The sequence below is a fragment of the Trichomycterus rosablanca genome, chromosome 7 (genome assembly GCF_030014385.1).
Source record: "Trichomycterus rosablanca isolate fTriRos1 chromosome 7, fTriRos1.hap1, whole genome shotgun sequence".
Taxonomy (NCBI): Eukaryota; Metazoa; Chordata; class Actinopteri; order Siluriformes; family Trichomycteridae; genus Trichomycterus; species Trichomycterus rosablanca.
In genome coordinates this window covers 3,233,199-3,257,500 of record NC_085994.1, presented here as the reverse complement: position 1 = coordinate 3,257,500, position 24,302 = coordinate 3,233,199, and the positions used below count along the sequence as shown (strand labels likewise).

Here is a 24,302-nt window from a genome sequence, read left to right as displayed (position 1 = left end):
TCATGCTTTAATTTCCTCTCGTATTGACTATTGCAACTGGGGGTCGGTCAGTCAAGCTTGTCACGTCTACAGCTGCTCTCAAAATACCTCAAGATACCTCATTTTATCCAGGGTGTATTCTTGGAATAATTTCGACTCCAAATTAAAATAAACTTAAAAGACTTATTCTCGAAATTAAAACTTTTTTTTTTTTTACAGTGGCCCTAATACACCATCGTAATTACGCTAGCCCACCACCACTGAGACTTTTCTTGGGCCCTTCACAGTTCCACAGTCCCATAATAAATTTTTTTTTAGAAAAATGTAACAAAATTAAGCCAACCTAGTCACACAATTTATGAAATCAGCTAAAGCTTGGACTTAAAAATCTGAAAGACTCGGAAAGATTGTGTCTAGAGGAATGGTCTCATATACCTTACTATGTGTTCTTCAGGCTCATTAAACATCGTGAGAAGACTCAGAGCTTAGCTAAGAAAGACTGACCGAGCGATCAATAGATAGATAGATAGATAGATAGATAGATAGATAGATAGATAGATAGATAGATAGATAGATAGATAGATAGATAGATAGATAGATAGATAGATAGATAGATAGATAGATAGATAGATAGATAGATAGATAGATAGATAGATAGATAGATAGATAGATAATTTAACCATTGTTTTTATATTAAAAAGTAGCATGTTTGTTAAAATCTTATATGATTATTAAATTCTAACTGTGGACTGTGGACTGTGTGACGAAAAATGATTTTTCCTGGGTTTGATTCCCAGGTTGAGCGGTCTGGGTCGTTTCTGTGTTGAGTTTGCATGTTCTCCCCGTGTCTGTGTGGGTTTCCTCTGGGTTTCTTCCAGCAGTCCAAAGACAAGAAGTGAGGTGAATTGGAGATACAAAATTGTCCATGACTGTGTTTGATATTAAAACTTGAACTGATGAATCTTGTATAAGGAGTAACTACCTGTTCTGTCATGAATGTAACCAAAGTGTGTTAAATATGATGTTAAAATCCTAATAAATAAAGTAAAATAAACCACAGTTGCTTTAAAACGTGGTCGTCACTGTTTGGAGTGGGGTGGACTAGGTGGCGACAGTGCACTTGTCAATAAATTACACAAGTCTGAGTTTAAAAGAGAAGAAGGAGGAACGATGGCAGGGGTTGAGGTACCCTGGAGGGTAGGTTTATAATTATTTATGGGTTCTGTTATGTTTACAGTTGTGATATGTGTTTCATAACATGTTTCTCACACGTATTTCTTCCAAACGAGGACCAACCACGTTCTTTAATAACCATGAGCTACTTTAAGCTGGACGTCTGCATAAACAACTGCGTCTTTTAGGGTTCGAATCCTGCTTTGCCTTTTCTGTAGCTGATTAGGAACCCATAAATCCATGTTTGTTTATTAAGATATCAACATCATTCTTTACACTTTGGTTACATTCATGACAGGACAGGTGGTTACAGGTTACAAATGTTTAATCAGTTCAAGTTCAGTGTCAAACATCATGACACCATGTTCACCTCATCTGCACCTTGTACTGTGGAAGAAACCGGAGCTCCCGGAGGAAACCCACGCAGACTGTCTCTCTGATCAGCCATGACATTAAAACCACCTCCTTGTTTCTACACTCACTGTCTATTTTATCAGCTCCACTTACCATATAGGAGCACTTTGCAGTTCTACAATTACTGACTGTAGTCCATCTGTTTCTCTACATACTTTTTTAACCTACTTTCACTCTGTTCTTCAATGCTCAGGACCCCCACAGAGCAGGTATTATTTAGGTGGTGGATCATTCTGTGTCATGCAGTGACACTGACGTGGTGGTGGTGTGTTAGTGTGTGTTGTGCTGGTATAAGTGGATCACAGAGCAGTGCTGCTGGAGTTTTTAAATACCGTGTCCACTCACTGTCTAGTTGGTCTACCTTGTAGATGTAAAGTCAGAGACGATCGCTCATCTATTGCTGCTGTTTGAGTCGGTCATCTTCTAGATCTTCATCAGTGGTCACAGGACACTGCCCACTGTGTGCTGTTGGCTGGACGTTTTTGGTTGGTGGACGATTCTCAGTCCAGCAGTGACAGTGAGGTGTTTAAAAACTCCAGCAGTGCTGCTGTGTCTGATCCACCCATACCAGCACAACAGACACTAACACACCACCACCATGTCAGTGTCACTGCAGTGCTGAGAATGATCCACCATCTAAATAATACCTGCTCTGTGGTGGTCCTGTGGGGGTCCTGACCGTTGAAGAACAGGGTGAAAGCAGGTTAAAAAAGCATGTAGAGAAACAGATGGACTACAGTCAGTAATTGTACAACTACAAAGTGCTTCTATATGGTAAGTGGAGCTGATAAAATGGACAGTGAGGTGGTTTTAATGTTATGGCTGATCAGTGTATCTGCCTACTATCTCTGTACCATAAACAACCAAGCTTATACAATAATAATTATCATCAGGGGTGGGAACAAAATATCATGATAGTTAGAAATTTCTCAATAGGTGATAGGTGGCTCGGTGGGTAGCACTGTCGCCTCACAACAATAGGTCCTGGGTTCAATTACCAGGTGGGGCGGTCCGGGTCCTTTCTTGTCCTTGCGTGTTCTCCCCGTGTCTGTAAGGGTTTCCTCCGGGAGCTCCGGTTTCCTCCCACAGTCCAAAAACATGCAAGTGGGGTGAATAAGAGATCAAAATGGGCCATGACGGTGTTTGACATTAAAAACTTGAACTGATGAACCTTGTGTAACAAGTAACTACCGTTTCTGTCATAAATGTAACCAAAGTGTAAAACTTATACAACAAAAAATAAACAACATTATTATCGTAGCTTCCAGGTGTAAACACACAGAGAACCAAACCTCCACCTAATCAATAACCTTTCTATTCCAGTCATGCTGCCTTATTTCCGCTGATTTTGTTCCTGTATGTATTTTATCTCAGCCACCACGGGTGTGTGATGTCTACTGGAGTGAATTCAGACACTGTAAGAGTTTACAAAACTGCTTCCATCACTACTACACGTACGGAAAATCACCCGTCTGCCAGCAGTGGAAGGAGGACTTTGAGGTGTGCAAAGAGTGGGAGAGAACCCACAGTCCACAGGCTAAGGTCAGTAATACATGGTTTCATTGTAAAATTACAACTACTTAATCTTCAACCTCTCTTAAAATTCCTAGTAAATATAAATGTGCAGCTTAAAAGCCATTTGTCATCATGTGTACTTTGTTGAGAATAAATCATGAGGTGAAATAAATAATAGGATCCTGTACCTCCAATTAAGTTATGTTTAGAAAAATATTAAACTGCTACTTCGCTACTTTGTAGTTCTACAATTACTGACTGTAGTCCATCTGTTTCTCTGCATGCTGTTCTTCAACGGTCAGGACGCCCACAGGACCACCACAGAGCAGGTATTATTTAGGTGGTGAATCATTCTCAGCACTGCAGTGACACTGACACACTGGTGGTGTGTTAGTGTGTGTTGTGCTGGTATGAGTGGATCAGACACAGCAGCGCTGCTGGAGTTTTTAAACACCTCACTGTCACTGCTGGACTGAGAATCGTCCACCAACCAAAAACATCCAGCCAACAGCGCCCCGTGGGCAGCGTCCTGTGACCACTGATGAAGATCTAGAAGATGACCGACTCAAACAGCAGCAATAGATGAGTGATCGTCTCTGACTTTACATCTACAAGGTGGACCAACTAGGTCGGAGTGTCTAACAGAGTGGACAGTGAGTGGACACGGTATTTAAAAACTCCAGCAGCGCTGCTGTGTCTGATCCACTCATACCAGCACAACACACACTAACACACCACCACCATGTCAGTGTCACTGCAGTGCGGAGAATGATCCACCACCTAAATAATACCTGCTCTGTGGTGGTCCTGTGGGGGTCCTGACCATTGAAGAACAGGGTGAAAGGGGGCTAACAAAGTATGTAGAGAAATAGATGGACTACAGTCAAACTGCTTCTATATGGTAAGTGGAGCTGATAAAATGGACAGTGAGTGTAGAAACGAGGAGGTGGTTTTAATGTTATGGCTGATCAGTGTAGATACCTTTTTTAATTAATAATCTTTTTTATGTAAAGTTTGTCAGTGTCTACTGTATATCTCCATTTCACACTTGTCTGATGTTGTATTGTTTATTCTGTTTATATATAGTGTTAAGATTTAGGGGGTGTTGAGGTACAAGGTATCGCTGTAATTTAATAATGATGACCTCACTGTAGTTTTGTATGTTCTTACTTTTAGGAAACTCTACAGAAAAGTGAACAGAGTCGAGTGTCTGAACAGAGGAACTTCACTCCGGTTTGGGAGATGAGAAAAAGCCCACCAGCTGACTGGCACTTACCTCTCGATCAGGACAAAACACAGGACCCTTAAAGCTGCCCAAACCCACAATCTGCCCACCGCGTCCATCCAAATGATAAAGACTGCTATTAAAGATGTAGAAATTTGCTACTTTCTTTTAACCAATAATTAATGACAAGTTACAGTGGCAGTTTTTATGCTTTATTAAATAAAAACAGCTTAACAGTGAACATGGCAGAACTAGAACATAAAACTATAACACCAAAATCACTTCTGCATCATGAATGTAGATTTTATTAGGTAGCTAGTAGCAAATAATTTATTCATATTTAATAATGATGCAGTTGGTACATTAAAGCTCTTTCTGGTGATGTTAGTTATTATAAGATGGTAAGCAGAGTTCTACTTTTGTGCAGGGACATTATTTTTGTCAAAACAATTGCAACCTGACTATACTGACACAAAACAGTGGGCTTGGTGGGCAGCACTGTCACCTCACAACAAGAAGGTCCTGGCTTCGATTCTCTGTGTGGAGTTAGCATGTTCTCCCCATGTCTGTGTGGGTTTCCTCCAGGTGCTCTGGTTTCCTCCCACAGCACAAAGACATGCAGTCAAGTTAATTAGACCTACTACAAATTGCCTTGTTGAGTGTGTGTGTGTGTGTGTGTGTGTGCGTCTGTCTGCTCTGTTGTGGACTGGCAACCTGTCCGTGGTGTTTCCTGCATTTCACCCAATGAATCAGACCCACTGTGACCCTGACCAGATTAAAGTAGTGGTAAAACAATGACAATGAATAAATGACTGCTCAGATTACAGAAGCACCACACAGAAACTACCGCAGTCTTGAGTTCTTGGAGAGATCTGTACCTTCGCTTGCAGTTCAAATAAAACATTATAAATCATTATGCAAAACATGCTCCCTGATTAATTGTAATTGTATTGTGTATGTATTTATTTATTTATATTAATTTAGTAATTCAGGTGGTGCAGTGGAAAAGTGCTGAGATTTGGGGACCCAGGGTTCGAATCCCAGCGATGTTATCCCAATGCCAGTCCCAAGCCAAGATATAAATAGGAAGGCAACATCAGAAAGGACATTCGGTGTAAAAACTGTCTGGTATGCCGACCAGATCTGCTGTGTCAACCTCTATATATACACATGAGCAGCCAAAAGAGGACAAAAAACACAACCAACAACCAGAACACATGTAATTCAGTTTTATAAATCCTAATTGGGACTCTATTTTAGTGTTAAATCCATGAAATGAAGAAATAAATCAGCCAACACAAACATTTTGTACATGTGACTGCAGATTTAATTTGATTTAATCAGCATCCTTAAACACTTTTCTGTTAAAGCTTCAGTTTATTAGCTTCAGTTACTCATTATAAACAGTAATAAACGCTGGTTCATTAAGTACACGTCATGGAAGCACGAGGCTATAAAGAAACCATAATATAATCCAATAATACAACTTAAGTCTTCCTTTCATATTTACAGATGCTAAAGCAACATAGATAAAACACAGCACAACCATCGTATATCAGTGTTTGCACCGTGTACGTTTACTGTGTGTACACTCGTGTAATGTCATTGTATCTGCCTTCAGGTGCTTCGTGAGTTGAGATAGGAGGTGTGTGGCTTGGACCTTGACGCTGAAAGGGAATCAGACTCGTGTCAGGGCTGATTGCTGCCTTGTAGAGCTCGTCTGATTCCAGCCTGAGCTCCTCTAAAGCTTGTGTCTGGGCATCTAGGGCTTCGTTAATCGCTGCCATCTCAGTCTGGTGCTGGGAGTGTTTGTACCTGGACCATTCCTTAAGCAACAGCGCCCTACGTTCACTCTCCTCAAAAGATAGTTTGGGAACACTGCGGACCCTGGAAAGCCAAACAACAAAGTGACTTAATGCTAAAGAGGCTAGTACAATGAACGCATAGTAACAAGTCCGATTTTAAAAGGATTAGTACAGTATTAATAAGAATGGACAGCAATTATTTCACATTCTTTTGATCTGAAATTGTGACAGGGGTGTGTTTATGACTCTTACATCACATTTTCTTCTAACTAAGGACACAGCTATCCCTCAATATTCGAAGGCTTACTTTTACAGCTTTGCCTTTGATGATAAAAACTTTTTTTAGGAGATTCCAGTCATACTGCAAATACTCATTAAAATTTTTTGTAAAATATGATCTGAGGTGTCAGTAATGAAGGGTTTGAGGAGTCTAAAGTTATTTAAATTTTTTCCCTCATTCACTTGTAACCCCTGCAAAGGAAGACTGTATTAAACTGTATTAAAAGTGGTGTCAGCAGGCTGGGCGCCCATACGGACGATGATTGGCTCGTCCAAGGGATTGCTTGCCAAAGGGGATTCCTCATAACTGCTACAACACCTGCTGAATAATCGATGATGCCCGTATCAGAGGCGGGGAATAATATAGATTGATATGTGACCATCCGTGTGAGCAACTGAGCCCTTATGAACCCCCCTCATCCAGGTGAAGAGATGCAGTTGGCTACTGGACACGTGTCGGAGGGGACTTGTGTTGTACAGGGTTCTTGTTCAGGAGTGGCAGTAGAGAGGAAGCGAAATGCAATCGGGTAATTAAGATACGACAGATTAGGAGAAACAATTGGGGGGAAAATGTAAAGAAGTGGCTTTACGTTTTTATTCTTTATGTCTTTATGTATTTAATGCTTTACATGTTTTCCGAGGTCTGTTAGATATACAGGGGTTGGACAAAATAACTGAAACACCTGTCATTTTAGTGTGGGAGGTTTCATGGCTAAATTGGACCAGTCTGGTGGCCAATCTTCATTATTTGCACATTGCACCAGTAAGAGCAGAGTGTGAAGGTTCAATTAGCAGGGTAAGAGCACAGTTTTGCTCAAAATATTGCAATGCACACAACATTATGGGTGACATACCAGAGTTCAAAAGAGGACAAATTGTTGGTGCACGTCTTGCTGGTGCATCTGTGACCAAGACAGCAAGTCTTTGTGATGTATCAAGAGCCACGGTATCCTAATGTCAGCATACCACCAAGAAGGACAAACCACATCCAACAGGATTAACTGTGGACGCAAGAGGAAGCTGTCTGAAAGGGATGTTCGGGTGCTAACCCGGATTGTATCCAAAAAACATAAAACCACGGCTGCCCAAATCACGGCAGAATTAAATGTGCACCTCGACTCTCCTGTTTCCACCAGAACTGTCCGTCGGGAGCTCCACAGGGTCAATATACACGGCCGGGCTGCTATAGCCAAACCTTTGGTCACTCGTGCCAATGCCAAACGTCGGTTTCAATGGTGCAAGGAGCGCAAATCTTGGGCTGTGGACAATGTGAAACATGTATTGTTCTCTGATGAGTCCACCTTTACTGTTTTCCCCACATCCGGGAGAGTCACGGTGTGGAGAAGCCCCAAAGAAGCGTACCACCCAGACTGTTGCATGCCCAGAGTGAAGCATGGGGGTGGATCAGTGATGGTTTGGGCTGCCATATCATGGCATTCCCTCGGCCCAATACTTGTGCTAGATGGGCGCGTCACTGCCAAGGACTACCGAACCATTCTGGAGGACCATGTGCATCCAATGGCGGTGCCGTGTATCAGGATGACAATGCACCAATACACACAGCAAGACTGGTGAAAGATTGGTTTGATGAACATGAAAGTGAAGTTGAACATCTCCCATGGCCTGCACAGTCACCGGATCTAAATATTATTGAGCCACTTTGGGGTGTTTTGGAGAAGCGAGTCAGGAAACGTTTTCCTCCACCAGCATCACGTAGTGACCTGGCCACTATCCTGCAAGAAGAATGGCTTAAAATCCCTCTGACCACTGTGCAGGACTTGTATATGTCATTTCCAAGACGAATTGACGCTGTATTGGCCGCAAAAGGAGGCCCTACACCATACTAATAAATTATTGTGGTCTAAAACCAGGTGTTTCAGTTATTTTGTCCAACCCCTGTACATGCAGTGACATCTCTGTAATGCTTAAGCTGTGGTGGAACAATCCGTCCCAGCCAGCCTTTAGAACTAAAGAAAGCTGCCAGCACTATTTGTCCTTCTGTTAAGCCTTTTTGTTCAGGCAGTTTAGTTTTTGAAGCTGGTAATCGTTGTGATATGTGGTTTACATGGAGGCTTACAGGGTCTTTGAACCTTAATTCCTGCACCAATAGAGTTCGGTAAAGGTGCAGACAGACCAGTCTAACATGCACTTTCTGAGAAATGTGGTTTTCCATTGTGGTGGATCATCCTAAAGAGTATCCATCTCTTATAGAGGTTAAAGATGAACACATGCCCACATAATCTTAAAGAAAACAGGATTTTATCTGACCAGTCGACTGTTTCAGTGCTCCGATGTTATAGCGATTATATAACTTGTAATAAAGAAGCATTGTAACAAATAAAAGCATTTTCACTAGAGGTCTCAAACCTTTGGTCTACACTGTATACTGTATACAGCACGAGCATCAAGTTTTGTTACCTGATCTCATCCAAGCACTTGGCCGGAGTTATAAAGTCCTCAATAGGAATCAGCTCAGGTGGGATCTTCTCAAGTTTCTTCAGCTTTTTCTTCAGTCGTTCTTTCGCCATCAGCTCACGACGCGGGTCGACCTTCTTCTTTTTCCTCGGCTCTGCTCTGTTTAGGATCACACACACGTTCAAAATGTCACTGACTAATGTAAGTTGTGGATCAAAGAAATGCTTTATTCTAGACAGGTTTTAAGTCTATTACAGGTCAGCTCAGTCATATATATACTCACCAGTGCATTAGGGCATTTTAGAAGGGCCAATCTAGGTAGCAATAACTGCTATATATACAGTGTATCACAAAAGTGAGTACACCCCTCACATTTCTGCAGATATTTAAGTATATCTTTTCATGGGACAACACTGACAAAATGACACTTTGACACAATGAAAAGTAGTCTGTGTGCAGCTTATATAACAGTGTAAATTTATTCTTCCCTCAAAATAACTCAATATACAGCCATTAATGTCTAAACCACCGGCAACAAAAGTGAGTACACCCCTTAGTGAAAGTTCCTGAAGTGTCAATATTTTGTGTGGCCATCATTATTTCCCAGAACTGCCTTAACTCTCCTGGGCATGGAGTTTACCAGAGCTTCACAGGTTGCCACTGGAATGCTTTTCCACTCCTCCATGACGACATCACAGAGCTGGCGGATATTCGAGACTTTGCGCTCCTCCACCTTCCGCTTGAGGATGCCCCAAAGATGTTCTATTGGGTTTAGGTCTGGAGACATGCTTGGCCAGTCCATCACCTTTACCCTCAGCCTCTTCAATAAAGCAGTGGTCGTCTTAGAGGTGTGTTTGGGGTCATTATCATGCTGGAACACTGCCCTGCGACCCAGTTTCCGGAGGGAGGGGATCATGCTCTGCTTCAGTATTTCACAGTACATATTGGAGTTCATGTGTCCCTCAATGAAATGTAACTCCCCAACACCTGCTGCACTCATGCAGCCCCAGACCATGGCATTCCCACCACCATGCTTGACTGTAGGCATGACACACTTATCTTTGTACTCCTCACCTGATTGCCGCCACACATGCTTGAGACCATCTGAACCAAACAAATTAATCTTGGTCTCATCAGACCATAGGACATGGTTCCAGTAATCCATGTCCTTTGTTGACATGTCTTCAGCAAACTGTTTGCGGGCTTTCTTGTGTAGAGACTTCAGAAGAGGCTTCCTTCTGAGGTGACAGCCATGCAGACCAATTTGATGTAGTGTGCGGCGTATGGTCTGAGCACTGACAGGCTGACCCCCCACCTTTTCAATCTCTGCAGCAATGCTGACAGCACTCCTGCGCCTATCTTTCAAAGACAGCAGTTGGATGTGACGCTGAGCACGTGCACTCAGCTTCTTTGGACGACCAACGCGAGGTCTGTTCTGAGTGGACCCTGCTCTTTTAAAATGCTGGATGATCTTGGCCACTGTGCTGCAGCCCAGTTTCAGGGTGTTGGCAATCTTCTTGTAGCCTTGGCCATCTTCATGTAGCGCAACAATTCGTCTTTTAGGATCCTCAGAGAGTTCTTTGCCATGAGGTGCCATGTTGGAACTTTCAGTGACCAGTATGAGAGAGTGTGAGAGCTGTACTACTAAATTGAACACACCTGCTCCCTATGCACACCTGAGACCTAGTAACACTAACAAATCACATGACATTTTGGAGGGAAAATGACAAGCAGTGCTCAATTTGGACATTTAGGGGTGTAGTCTCTTAGGGGTGTACTCACTTTTGTTGCCGGTGGTTTAGACATTAATGGCTGTATATTGAGTTATTTTGAGGGAAGAATAAATTTACACTGTTATATAAGCTGCACACAGACTACTTTTCATTGTGTCAAAGTGTCATTTTGTCAGTGTTGTCCCATGAAAAGATATACTTAAATATCTGCAGAAATGTGAGGGGTGTACTCACTTTTGTGATACACTGTATATATATATTCTGTACTGTCACACACTCACTCATAGGGGGCAATTTAGTAGCCAATTCACCCACTTGCAGACTTTAAAGGAAACAATAAATAAATAAATGCTTACAGTTGTGGCCTAGTGGTTAAAAAACTGGACTAGTAATTTAACTAATTTAAGTAATTTAACCTTAACCCTCAATTGCTAAGACTATATACTGCCACAGTACTGTAAGTCTTTTTTGAATAAAATAATCTGCTAAATGCCGAAAATGTAAATGTATAAGTTGCATATACGTTTTTTAATAATAATAATAATTTATATAGCGCCTTTCACAGTCTCAAGGAAAGTCTTCAGTAGGGACTTAAAAGAAGAGACAGAAGAACAGTCTCGCAGGGATCGAGGCAGAAAGTTCCAGGGCTTAGGAGCAACAGCACTGAAAGATCTGCCACCCATTGAGGCCACTTCTATCACTGGAAGACCTTAAGGAGCGAAAGGGAATGTAAGTTTTTTTTTTTCAATTATATATTATTGATATCTAAAAATAATAAGCCAGTGCATGCAAAATAAAACTGGAATTACAACTAGAAGTGCATTTCTCCTCCAATGATACTAGTCAGACCGCTTACCTTAGTGGAACTGAGGTCTTCAACGAAAACGGGGTTGCAAACCAGTGGCTGTGTCGGACAGAGCTTTCCATAGCAGACCTGCATCTAGACACAGAGGGAAATCAGTATATTAGGCACAATATAATGTACAACAAATATAGGCTCAAATAAGGTTGTGTTTAACAGTTTGCCTTTATCATAGTATCATATTTATTATAAACCAGTCAGTAAAACAAGTATCTTCAATTTGCTCTCCAGAAAAGAGATATGGTCACGTTTATATTTATCTTAAGCTGGTTGATGAACTACAAACCCCATTTCTAAAATGTAATAAAAAAGAATACGTGACAAAGGTGACCAGAAATGACTTCTAATCTTTTGGGTGACCAACTTGATTATATTTTGGCAACATTAACAAAATTTCCAATTTAATGTCTACAACACACTCAAAAAAAAAAACAGGAACAGCGGCAAGAGTGAAAAGTGCAAAGAACATTGACGTTACACCACCTTGAGGCATTACATGAACATCTTAGTGTGTAAAAGATGATGTTAAAAGTCCTTATATATAGAAAAGATAGAACAGATAGGGCGCATTTATGTGTCATATATACATATACAGATGTACATTCATTTATTTTCTTATCCGCTTATCCAATTAGGGTCGCGCGCGCGCGGGGGGGGGGGGGGGGGTGTTGTTGGAGCCTATCCCAGCTTTTCAATGGGCGCAGGGCACACAGTAACACCCTGGACGGGACGCCAGTCCATCGCAGGGCAGACAGACACACACACACACACACACACACACACACACCCATTTACTTAAAGGGCAATTCAGTGTCTCCAATTATCCTCACTCCATGATCCCGCCTGGGGATCGAACCCAGGACCTTCTTGCTGTGAGGCGACAGTGCTACCCACTGAGACACCGTGCCGCCCTACAGATGTACAGTACAAGACTAAATTCTTTCTTCGCATATCTAAGCTTGTTTAGAAGCTGGGGTCAGAGCACAGGGTCAGCCATTGTTAGGCGCCCCAGAGCAGAGCAGAGATAGTTGAGGGCCTTGCTCAAGGGCCCAACAGTGACTGCATGGCAGAGCTGGGATTTGAACTCTCAACCTTACAGTTGATAGCCCAAAGCTCTATCCACAAGCCTACCACTGTCCCAAATACATTTAATTCCTTTATTGTCATTGTTGTCAACAATTAAGTCCTTAAATACTAAGGTATATATATATATATATATATATATATATATATATATAATAACTTTACTAGTCGTGCAATAATACTGTTATTTGTACATGTGCAATACTGCTACACTTCTTCATAAACTTTCACACATATATATATATGTGTGAAAGTTTATGAAGAAGTGTAGCAGTATTGCACATGTACAAATAACAGTATTATTGCACGACTAGTAAAGTTATTGCACTTTAGTTTACAATGATATTGAGGTAGGTGGGAGGGGTAGGATGGCATTGTTTATGTAAAGCAATATATATATATATATATAATATAATAAAATAAATACATCCAATGATCCTGTCTATCTATTAAGGATGGGACAGATCTGTTAGTGTTAGCGTAATTGCTAACATGGCAGATATTTAAACAACTTATAAATGCATAAAAACTGTAAATACATACCGCGATAACAGAACCGGCCTCAACAGCAGCTGACATACAATTCCTGACATATTTACTGATATAATTTAACAGATAACGGATAAAAAAAGCAGGTAAACTCGCTACATTTACTCCACCTTGGGATGTCAATGTGCAAGCGTGACTCTGCAGCAAAAGCAAATCCAGTGATGCTCTTTCAAACGCACTTTCGTTTTTATCCCATGTATTAACTTATTATTGTTATTATTATTATTAGCACAGTAAACTATATCAATTAATTAATTATAATTTATTTATAACAGTAATCATGTATATCAGTGCGTGTGTTGTAAAACTATTTTTTAAATGAAATGTAGCGAATGTGACGTTCTGAATTGAGTGTTTTCTAGGTTAAAGGCTAGGTTAAAGGTACCGCAGGTTTGGTGAAGCAGGTTTCTGTAAACTGTAACAACTGGTGACCTTCGTCTGATTAATCAAAACCTTCAGTATGTCGCTCTTAAGAGGTAAACTTAAGTTTTATATTCCTCTGCACGCATTAAGTTTTATGTATGGGTTACTTTTACCAGTTTGCTTGGTGCTCTAGTACTTTTACTGTTAACTACCAGTCATGTGTGGCTCAGTTCCTGGGCTCCAGAGACATTAACTAGCTTTACTATTAAATAACTTTATGGAATAATTTGTTACATGGATGTAAGTAATAGTTTTAGTTTTCATTGTTTTATACATGTTGTATCTTATACGCAGCAGAAAGGTGTACAAAACATAATACAGAACAAAGGTGACTGTATCTATATTGTAGTTGTCTAGATAGATAGACATACAGACAGGCAGATAGATAGACAACTAGACAGGTAGATGCAGGAGGCAGGCAGGCAGGCAGGCAGGCAGGCAGGCAGGCAGGCAGGCAGGCAGGCAGGCAGGCAGGCAGGCAGGCAGGCAGGCAGGCAGGCAGGCAGGCAGGCAGGCAGGCAGGCAGGCAGGCAGGCAGGCAGGCAGGCAGGCAGGCAGGCAGGCAGGCAGGCAGGCAGGCAGGCAGGCAGGCAGGCAGGCAGGCAGGCAGGCAGGCAGGCAGGCAGGCAGGCAGGCAGGCAGGCAGGCAGGCAGGCAGGCAGGCAGGCAGGCAGGCAGGCAGGCAGGCAGGCAGGCAGGCAGGCAGGCAGGCAGGCAGGCAGGCAGGCAGGCAGGCAGGCAGGCAGGCAGGCAGGCAGGCAGGCAGGCAGGCAGGCAGGCAGGCAGGCAGGCAGGCAGGCAGGCAGGCAGGCAGGCAGGCAGGCAGGCAGGCAGGCAGGCAGGCAGGCAGGCAGGCAGGCAGGCAGGCAGGCAGGCAGGCAGGCAGGCAGGCAGGCAGGCAGGCAGGCAGGCAGGCAGGCAGGCAGGCAGGCAGGCAGGCAGGCAGGCAGGCAGGCAGGCAGGCAGGCAGGCAGGCAGGCAGGCAGGCAGGCAGGCAGGCAGGCAGGCAGGCAGGCAGGCAGGCAGGCAGGCAGGCAGGCAGGCAGGCAGGCAGGCAGGCAGGCAGGCAGGCAGGCAGGCAGGCAGGCAGGCAGGCAGGCAGGCAGGCAGGCAGGCAGGCAGGCAGGCAGGCAGGCAGGCAGGCAGGCAGGCAGGCAGGCAGGCAGGCAGGCAGGCAGGCAGGCAGGCAGGCAGGCAGGCAGGCAGGCAGGCAGGCAGGCAGGCAGGCAGGCAGGCAGGCAGGCAGGCAGGCAGGCAGGCAGGCAGGCAGGCAGGCAGGCAGGCAGGCAGGCAGGCAGGCAGGCAGGCAGGCAGGCAGGCAGGCAGGCAGGCAGGCAGGCAGGCAGGCAGGCAGGCAGGCAGGCAGGCAGGCAGGCAGGCAGGCAGGCAGGCAGGCAGGCAGGCAGGCAGGCAGGCAGGCAGGCAGGCAGGCAGGCAGGCAGGCAGGCAGGCAGGCAGGCAGGCAGGCAGGCAGGCAGGCAGGCAGGCAGGCAGGCAGGCAGGCAGGCAGGCAGGCAGGCAGGCAGGCAGGCAGGCAGGCAGGCAGGCAGGCAGGCAGGCAGGCAGGCAGGCAGGCAGGCAGGCAGGCAGGCAGGCAGGCAGGCAGGCAGGCAGGCAGGCAGGCAGGCAGGCAGGCAGGCAGGCAGGCAGGCAGGCAGGCAGGCAGGCAGGCAGGCAGGCAGGCAGGCAGGCAGGCAGGCAGGCAGGCAGGCAGGCAGGCAGGCAGGCAGGCAGGCAGGCAGGCAGGCAGGCAGGCAGGCAGGCAGGCAGGCAGGCAGGCAGGCAGGCAGGCAGGCAGGCAGGCAGGCAGGCAGGCAGGCAGGCAGGCAGGCAGGCAGGCAGGCAGGCAGGCAGGCAGGCAGGCAGGCAGGCAGGCAGGCAGGCAGGCAGGCAGGCAGGCAGGCAGGCAGGCAGGCAGGCAGGCAGGCAGGCAGGCAGGCAGGCAGGCAGGCAGGCAGGCAGGCAGGCAGGCAGGCAGGCAGGCAGGCAGGCAGGCAGGCAGGCAGGCAGGCAGGCAGGCAGGCAGGCAGGCAGGCAGGCAGGCAGGCAGGCAGGCAGGCAGGCAGGCAGGCAGGCAGGCAGGCAGGCAGGCAGGCAGGCAGGCAGGCAGGCAGGCAGGCAGGCAGGCAGACAGGCAGGCAGGCATATAGATAGATAGATAGATAGATAGCCAGATAGATAGATAGATAGATAGACAACCAGATAGATAGATAGATAGCCAGACAGACATAACGATAGATAGATAGATAGATAGATAGATAGACAACCAGATAGATAGATAGATAGATAGATAGATAGATAGATAGACAACCAGATAGATAGATAGATAGATAGATAGATAGATAGATAGATAACCAGACAGACAGGCATAACAATAGATAGATAGATAGACAGACAAACAGATATATAGATAGATAACCAGACAGACAGATAAATAGATAGATAGACAACCAGACATACATGTATAAAAATAGATAGATGTAGGGTTACAGAATGTTTATACTATATTATAGAATATAGAATGTAAATTCTACATCACTCCCTTTTTCAAATCCCACTAAAGGTTTGCAATAGGGGGTTGAATAATTTTGATGGCAGCTGTAGCTCTGCATTTTAGACCCACAGCTATACTAAGATTTAAACCTGCTTCTAAACGGAATCACTCTGATGACCCACTCGGTTCTAGGTGTCTTCATTGTTTCTGCTAAAAGGACTCCATTTGGCACATACGGTGGCGTTCTTAAAGACCACACTGCCACAGACCTGGCCGAACATGCTGCTCGAGCTGCCCTGGCTGCTGGCAACGTTGCTCCAGAGTTAGTTAACAGTGTCATCGTTGGTAATGTCATGCAGGTGAGTACCGCAGGAGTTTTTTTAATTTTTTGTGTGTGGTTTTTGTTTATTATTTCTGTTGAAAAGACAAGACACATTATAGATGCTAATGGTTTTACTGGTACTGTACTACATCGGTTTTCCAGATTTTGTCAATTAAATCAGAAATCTGTTAAATGGAGGTCCGTTAAATCAAGGTTTTTCTGTATTTCAAATACAACCCTTCATCCACAAACATTGTGGCAGTATGTAAAATGTACATACTGTCCGGCGCCGCTCTAATGGCAGCCAGTTGCAGCAGTTTTATTTACTTTATTTACTAGAGTATTTAACTTTTTTTAACATCTTATATACTATATATACAATATATATATTGTAATTGTTTACATATTCTTACTTTTTTACTTTTTAATATATGTGTACATACGTGTAAACAATATTCTTGAAAGCTGCTGTAACACTGCAAATTTCCCCCGTGGGATAATAAAAGGCTATCTGATCTGATCTTATCTTATCTTATCTTATCTTATCTTATCTTATCTTATCTTATCTTATCTTATCTTATCTTATCTTATCTTATCTTATCTTATCTTATCTTATCTTATCTTATCTTATCTTATCTTATCTTATCTTATCTTATCTTATCTTATCTTATCTTATCTTATCTTATCTTTATGAACCTCCTTTCACTTGTATTTAATTAAAATGTTTTGTTAACATTTTAGATATTAGATGTTCCTCAAATGTAGAAATGTTTAAATCCAGGTTAAAAACTTTTCTTTTTTCTGTGCCTATGATTGAGCTCAAAATTTTTGCTATTACCCTCATTTTACCATATTTCTTTTAGTTTTTCATGCTCTTAATAATTATTTTTATAGAGTAGTGTACATTCTAAATTGTAGGGTATATTTTACAATATTTTCTTTTAATTTTTCATGTTCTTAATTTTTTATCTCTCGTTTGAATTTCATGATCTCTTAATTGTAACTAAATGTTTGCAAGAAGCCGTTCTGAGGTTCTAGATCTCAGGAATGTTTTAATGCTTTTAATTAATTTTTTCCTTATGTAAAGCACTTTGAATTGCCACTGTGTATGAAAGGTGCTATACAAATAAACTTGCCTTACTGATTTTTATAAATATATGGTAATTACTTATTTGGTGCCTTTAACACGTTCCAAAATTGTTTGGACAGGGGCGTTCTAGGACTGAAAAGTTTGTGGAATTACAAACTAATATTTTAGAACTATCCAGGGAATGCTTTCATGCATGGATGGATATAAAAGAACATTAATAGATGGCTGAGCAAGGACCCGTTCACCAATTTGACAAACTGTCAAAACTTACCAGTAAACACCTTTCGTGTCACTGCAACTTTTAAGACTAGGGATTGAAATCAGCGGTCATTAGTTATCAACCCATAACTGACATGCTTATGGCTCTGACAAGCTCTGTCCCAAATGTTTTTGACTGGGATTTGTATTTGCTGTCATTTTGACATGATCTTTTAATTTTTTAATGGTTATATCTAAAATAAATATGAAGGTAAAACTGTGTATGTCTCATGTTCTGTAGAGCTCTGCAGATGCTGCCTATATTGCACGTCATGTGGGTCTACGGGTCGGAATCCCAGTACCAGTTCCTGCTCTGACCGTAAATCGTCTCTGTGGATCAGGTTTCCAGTCCATCATCAGTGGAGCTCATGTAAGAACACCTAAAAAAACGATCACTGGATTCATTCAAACTATTAAAATGACGAATATATATATATATACACTGATCAACCATAACATTAAAACCACCTCCTTGTTTCTACTCTCACTGTCCATTTTATCAGCTCCACTTACCATATAGAAGCACTTTGTAGTTCTACAATTACTGACTGTAGTCCATCTGTTTCTCTACATGCTTTGTTAGCCTGCTTTCATGCTGTTCTTCAATGGTCAGGACCCCCACAGGACCACCACAGAGCAGGTATTATTTAGGTGGTGGATGATTCTCAGCACTGCAGTGACACTGACATGGTGGTGGTGTGTTAGTGTGTGTTGTGCTGGTATGAGTGGATCAGACACAGCAGTGCTGCTGGAGTTTTTAAACACCTCACTGTCACTGCTGGACTGAGAATAGTCCACCAACCAAAAACATCCAGTCAACAGCACCTTGTGGGCAGCATCCTGTGACCACTGATGAAAGTCTAGAAGATGACCGACTCAAACAGCAGCAATAGATGAGCGATCGTCTCTGACTTTACATCTACAAGGTGGACCGACTAGGTAAGAGTGTCTAATAGAGTGGACAGTGAGTGGACACGGTATTTAAAAACTCCAGCAGCACTGCTGTGTCTGATCCACTCATACCAGCACAACACACACTAACACACCACCACCATGTCAGTGTCACTGCAGTGCTGAGAATGATCCACCACCTAAATAATACCTGCTCTGTGGTGGTCCTGTGGGGGTCGTGAGCATTGAAGAACAGGGTGGAAGGGGGCTAACGAAGCATGCAAAGAAACAGATGGACTACAGTCAGTAATTGTAGAACTACTACTAAGTGGAACTGATAAAATGGACAGTGAGTGTAGAAACAAGGAGGTGGTTTTAATGTTATGGTTGATCAGTGTATATGTATTGTACATTCTGTCTGTCTGTCTATCTGTCTGTCTGTCTGTCTGTCTATCTATCAATCATCTATCTATCTATCTATTGACAGTGTGTATGTTTTGTAGGAGATCTGCCTTAAAGAATCAGAGATCGTACTCTGTGGGGGGTCGGAGAGCATGAGCCAGGCCCCTTACGCCGTGCGCAACATCCGTTTCGGTACAAAGTTCGGGGTTGACTTGAAGGTATTGTTACAGGCACCTCACTGAGTTGATTAAGTGGTTGGTGTCTTGTTTTAATAAAAGGTTTATTTACTGTAACTTTTGTTGGTGTATCAGCTTGAGGACACTCTGTGGGCCGGACTCTCGGACCTGCACATCAAATTGCCGATGGGAATCACAGCTGAAAACCTGGCTGAGAAGTACGATATTACACGAGAGGAATGTGATAAGTACGCCCATCAGACACAGCAGAGGTGGAAGGCTGGTCAGTAAACAGCTTAAACAAAGTCTATCCAGCTCAAAATAATTCTTAAATTATCGTTTTTATATAATTTTGTAAACCAACTTCATTTGAACCCCAGCTTACGAGGCCGGCTACTACAACGCTGAAATTTCACCTGTTGACATAAAGTCCAAGAAAGGAAAAGTGCCGATGACCCACGACGAGCACCCTCGCCCACAGACTACACTGGAGCAGATGGCAAAGTTGCCATCTGTGTTCAAGAAAGCGGGCACAGTCACTGCTGCCAATGCTTCGGTAGGTACAGAGACCTGAAAATAAAAAAAGACGTTTTAATATCTGACAAATTTCCTGCTCAAAACAAAAACAAGTTAATATCAGTGTTGTTTAAGTTTATACAAAGTGAACTTTGGAACAGTGGGTCTGGTGCATCTGTATTTATGGCTTATAAATAAGTCCCTACCTAATTCATGGCCGTGTAATGTGAAATTGAAACTTTAAGTTTAGTATTTAGCGATTTAACATTTTTATTCGTGCAGCGTTCAAGTGCCTCAAGTTTACTGGTTAATCAGCACTATTAGGCGTCATAGCAATCCTATGGCAATTCAGTTAACAATCGCTTAGTCAAAATGTCCAAGGTGTGGAAGTGTAAAGCAGCTAAAACATGACTCGGGTAACTCGGGTAACTAACTAATTAACCAAATCTGTGGACGTGAGAATTTTTGTCTTTTAGACCGTCGCTGGATGTCCTAGATTAAAATTTAATTGTTAAGGTAGCTGTGCTGTGTATTGTAGCTTTTATTTATTCAACCATTAATTTATGAGTGTAATTTAATCACTGTCGTGAAATGTGGCTCTTTTCTGTAAAATCTGTGATTTTTAAAACACAAGGTCCATGAAATTAAGCACATTTTCCAGGGAATTTAGTAGGGCCCTACTTGTAAATCAGTAATTAATTAGAGAATTTATTAAAGAATTGTAAAAACCCTTTTTGTTCTATTTTTCCAACTTTTTTTTCCCACAATTTTCTCCCCTAATCTAGTCGTGTCCAATTAACCTGAATGCGTCCTCTATACTGATTCGACCCTTCACCGCTGACTGAGGAGACTTCTCAACTGACACACACCCCCTCCGACACGCACAGTCAGTACAGACTGCATTCTTCACCCGCACGAGTCGAGTACTGATTAGCACTGTGCACGGAGAGCCACACCCTGATCAGCATTATTCCTCAGCCCTGTGCAGCCGCCATCAATCAGCCAGCAGGGGTCGTAATTGCACCAGTTATGAGGACCCATGATCCGACTTGTCCCTAACCCAATGACCAACAGCCAGTCGTGGTTCATGCAGCCACCCAGCCCAGTCGCAAGGCAGAGCTGAGATTCAATAAGATGCATTCGAAAACCCAGCTCTGGTGTGCTAGCGTATTTTTACCGCTGCGCCACCTGAGCGGCCCAAAACACTTCTTTTAAAAAAAACAAATACCTTCAACCTTTAGTGCCTCCAACACATTCCAAAAAATATTGGGACAGGGTATTTTAGGACTGGAAAGTTGGTGGAATTACAGACAAGTATTTTGGAACTATCCAGGGAATGCTATCATGATTAGATATAAAGGAACATTGATGGATGCCTTAGTTATTCATGAGCAAGGATGTGTTCACCATTTTGTCAGTAAACACCTTTCGTGTCACTACTAACTTTCAAGACTTAAAATCTGTGGTTAAAATATAGAAACTTGTATTTGTATTTGTATTTGTTGCCATCAGGGCGTCTCAGACGGTGCTGCAGCTGTGGTGATTGCCAGTGAGGATGCCGTGAAGGAGCACAAGCTCACTCCTTTGGCAAGAATTGTGGCCTATCACATCTCAGGCTGTGATCCAAGCATCATGGGCATCGGTGAGTAACATGTCGACCTGTTTATTCACAACACACAGTGGCACAAAGTGAAGGTCTGAGCGCCACTACTACTAGTGTTCCAAGAGAATTAGCTCTTCTCTCTTAGTAAAATATCATGGCTGATTGTCAACACTAGTTCTTGAAGCACCACAATTAAAGAAAGTGTTGGGCATCTGTGGATCTTGAATATACAGCGGTACGACGTCACGTGGTTCTGGGAGTGGCGTCGAGTTTTAAAGACGTTGAATTTCAAGGTATTTTTCCCCATAAGGATGTTTGAGAAACCTGTTAATGCGTCCATGGTCCCGTGGAACTGCAGATATTTTAGTCTAATGTAAAATAATGAGGTTGTTTTTGACAGTTTTACACTGAAAATAACACAAATATCATATAAACACACTGAAATACAATTACAAACAGTTACAAATAAATAAAAATACAATAAAAGCTGCACTTTAGCTTTACTTCTTTATTGTTTCTTTACACTTCTTAATGGAGATGCTTGATCTTGGAATACCGGATTCCGTTCAGCACCGGCGCATTCACATCAGAAGTAACAAAGTAGCTTTTGCGCTTTTCTGCTTTTTCACCATTTGTGCAACTCTTGTGAATGCGCTGGTACTGAATGGAATACAGTATTTCAAGATCAAGCATTTCTATGATTAAGAAGCGTAAGGAAACAATAAAGAAGTAAAGGTAAAGTGTAGCTTCTATTGTATTTTTATTGATTTTTAACTGTTGTAGATGTAGCCTAGTGGTTAAGGTACTGGACTAGTAAGCAGAAGGTGGCTGGTTCAAACCCCACTACTGCCAGGTTGCCACTGTTGGGCCCTTGAGCAAGGCCCTTAACCCTCAATTGCTTAGGCTGTATAATGTAAGTCGCTTTGGATAAAAGCGTCTGATAAATGCTGACAATGTAAATGTAATTTCAGTGTTTTTATATTGACTTATTGTACTAAAAAAGCCAGTGAGGAATTCCATTAGTGGAACTTATGTAATAATTAAGGGAAGTTTAGTGTTTCTGTCTCATTCTTTTAGTACATTAATCCACCTTAAACTTTATTATTTTTTAACGATAAGTGTTTTAAACTCTACAGATTCGTCTCGTATTCACACTTTGATGACGTCTTATCGCACCACTCAAGCCGAGCGCTGAACAAGCCGACTGTTCATTGTTAATTTGGAATTAAATACTTTTTTTTTTAAGGCTGAACACATCGAGTTTAAGGGTTTTAAGTTTAGGGGAGTTTGAGTTACAAGGTGCCACTGTATTGAAGATGGCAGTTCCCCCCTTTCCACTCCTCCCTTGCCATGTCTGTTGATTCTGTGATTTTTGCACAGGCCTAAACACTTTTTCATTCCAGACTGGTAGCTCAAATGTGATAGAAGAACACCGAACAGTGGGCTGGAATTGCCTTTGACTAAACTTGAAGAATAATTTGTGGTAAACTGTGTGTTTTTGGCTTACTTACAACTTTTAAGTGGCACAGTGGCTTGGTGGGTGGCAATGTCACCTCACAGCAAGAAGGTCCTGGCTTCGATTCCCAGATTTCTGTGTGGAGTTTGCATGTTCTCCCTGTGTCTTTGTGGGTTTCCTCTGGGAGCTCCAGTTTCCTCTCACAGTCTAAAGACGTGCAAGTGAGGTGATCTGGAGACACTAAATTGTCCAGGACTGTGTTTGACATTAAACTTGAACTGATAAATCTTGTGTAATGAGTTACTACCGTTCCTGTCATGAATGTAACCAAAGTGTAAAACATGACGACAACTTTTTCCTTTCTATATTTTACCCTCCAGGTCCTGTCCCTGCCATAACAGGAGCTTTAAAGAAAGCGGGGCTCTCTCTGAAGGACATGGATTTAGTCGAGGTACGTGCACCGCTGTACCAGTAAACACAGTGTTATTGTGCACTCATCATAAGCAGGTGCGTTAGATTGGTATTCATGTTGTGTTTTATTACCTGTTTCCAGGTGAATGAGGCGTTCGCTTCTCAGTATTTGGCCGTCGCTAAGGCTTTGGGACTCGACCCAGAGAAGAGTAACGTTAACGGTGGAGCCATCGCTATAGGCCACCCACTGGGAGCTTCTGGAACCAGAATCACTGCACATTTGGTGCATGAGCTCAGGTACGTCTACACCGGGGGGGGCGGAACGCTGGTAGATCACGCCTCATTCACACAGGTCAACGTGATCGACATGAAATGTGGCCACTGTTTCTGTAACCCTAATAATGAATCTGCATTTATATGTTTTTGTCGACTGTGCTGATTATTGTGCTTGTGCTTTCTCTCTTTAAAGGAGGCGAGGTGGCAAATACGCAGTGGGCTCAGCCTGTATCGGTGGTGGCCAGGGCATTGCTGTGATTCTGGAAAACACACAATGAGCAGTAAAAGCAGATCGACAATTTGATATAACCCAGGAACACTCCTTAAACTCTCCAGTTTATAAACAGTTTTATTACTAAATCAGCAACAAAACTAAAATAAATTCATTCATTTGTCAGTTTTACCATCACATCCAGGACTGATGAGGCCATTATAGCACATTCACACTGATCAGCCATAACATTAAAACCACCTCCTTGTTTCTACTCTCACTGTCCATTTTATCAGCTCCACTTACCATATAGAAGCACTTTGTAGTTCTACAATTACTGACTGTAGTCCATCTGTTTCTCTACATGCTTTGTTAGCCCCCTTTCACCCTGTTCTTCAATGGTCAGGACCCCCACAGAGCAGGTATTATTTAGGTGGTGGATGATTCTCAGCACTGCAGTGACACTGACATGGTGGTGGTGTGTTAGTGTGTGTTGTGCTGGTATGAGTGGAGTTTTTACATACCATGCCCACTGACTGTCCACTCTATTAGACACTCCTACCTAGTTGGTCCACCTCGTAGATGTAAAGTCAGAGACGATCGCTCATCTATTGCTGCTGTTTGATTCAGTCATCTTCTAGACCTTCATCAGTGGTCAGCCTAGTGTAGCCTAGTGGTTAAGGTACTGGACTAGTAATCAAAAGGTCGCTGGTTCAAACCCCACCACTGCCAGGTTGCCAC

General features: G+C 42.9%; 3 protein-coding genes across 3 annotated transcripts; 2 read left to right on the top strand and 1 right to left on the bottom strand.

Annotated features, from left to right (window-relative positions):
* Positions 1–1,130: 1,130 nt before the first annotated feature.
* On the top strand, positions 1,131–5,229 carry c7h22orf39 (chromosome 7 C22orf39 homolog). The gene is made up of 3 exons (XM_062998254.1): positions 1,131–1,176; positions 2,941–3,108; positions 4,258–5,229. Exons 1-3 carry the CDS (start codon positions 1,150–1,152, stop codon positions 4,387–4,389), a joined length of 327 nt encoding a protein of 108 aa, XP_062854324.1. The 5' UTR covers positions 1,131–1,149; the 3' UTR covers positions 4,390–5,229.
* Positions 5,230–5,610: 381 nt separating this feature from the next.
* Positions 5,611–13,159, bottom strand: mrpl40 (mitochondrial ribosomal protein L40). Its single transcript, XM_062998253.1, has 4 exons — positions 13,027–13,159; positions 11,395–11,478; positions 8,809–8,964; positions 5,611–6,193 (listed from the first exon to the last, which is right to left on the bottom strand). The coding sequence occupies exons 1-4, from the start codon at positions 13,074–13,076 to the stop codon at positions 5,884–5,886; spliced, it is 600 nt and encodes a 199-aa protein (XP_062854323.1). The 5' UTR covers positions 13,077–13,159; the 3' UTR covers positions 5,611–5,883.
* Positions 13,160–13,430: 271 nt separating this feature from the next.
* On the top strand, positions 13,431–23,702 carry acaa2 (acetyl-CoA acyltransferase 2). The gene is made up of 10 exons (XM_062998252.1): positions 13,431–13,508; positions 16,142–16,308; positions 17,861–17,989; positions 19,014–19,130; positions 19,224–19,371; positions 19,469–19,644; positions 21,117–21,246; positions 23,044–23,114; positions 23,217–23,371; positions 23,544–23,702. Exons 1-10 carry the CDS (start codon positions 13,493–13,495, stop codon positions 23,626–23,628), a joined length of 1,194 nt encoding a protein of 397 aa, XP_062854322.1. The 5' UTR covers positions 13,431–13,492; the 3' UTR covers positions 23,629–23,702.
* The last annotated feature ends 600 nt before the right edge of the window (positions 23,703–24,302 follow it).

Bases quoted from the DNA above. Each gene is read 5' to 3' on its own strand.
- c7h22orf39 (XM_062998254.1), top strand. From the start codon at position 1,150: ATGGCAGGGGTTGAGGTACCCTGGAGG. The intron at 1,177-2,940 runs GTAGGTTTATAA...ATTTTATCTCAG, and splicing joins GGGTTGAGGTACCCTGGAGG to CCACCACGGGTGTGTGATGT. The intron at 3,109-4,257 runs GTCAGTAATACA...TCTTACTTTTAG, and splicing joins CCCACAGTCCACAGGCTAAG to GAAACTCTACAGAAAAGTGA.
- mrpl40 (XM_062998253.1), bottom strand. From the start codon at position 13,076: ATGTCAGGAATTGTATGTCAGCTGCTGTTGAGGCCGGTTCTGTTATCG. The intron at 11,479-13,026 runs GTATGTATTTAC...CTCTGTGTCTAG, and splicing joins AGGCCGGTTCTGTTATCGCG to ATGCAGGTCTGCTATGGAAA. The intron at 8,965-11,394 runs GTAAGCGGTCTG...GATCCTAAACAG, and splicing joins AAGACCTCAGTTCCACTAAG to AGCAGAGCCGAGGAAAAAGA.
- acaa2 (XM_062998252.1), top strand. The intron at 19,645-21,116 runs GTAGGTACAGAG...TGTTGCCATCAG, and splicing joins TCACTGCTGCCAATGCTTCG to GGCGTCTCAGACGGTGCTGC. The intron at 21,247-23,043 runs GTGAGTAACATG...TTTACCCTCCAG, and splicing joins TCCAAGCATCATGGGCATCG to GTCCTGTCCCTGCCATAACA.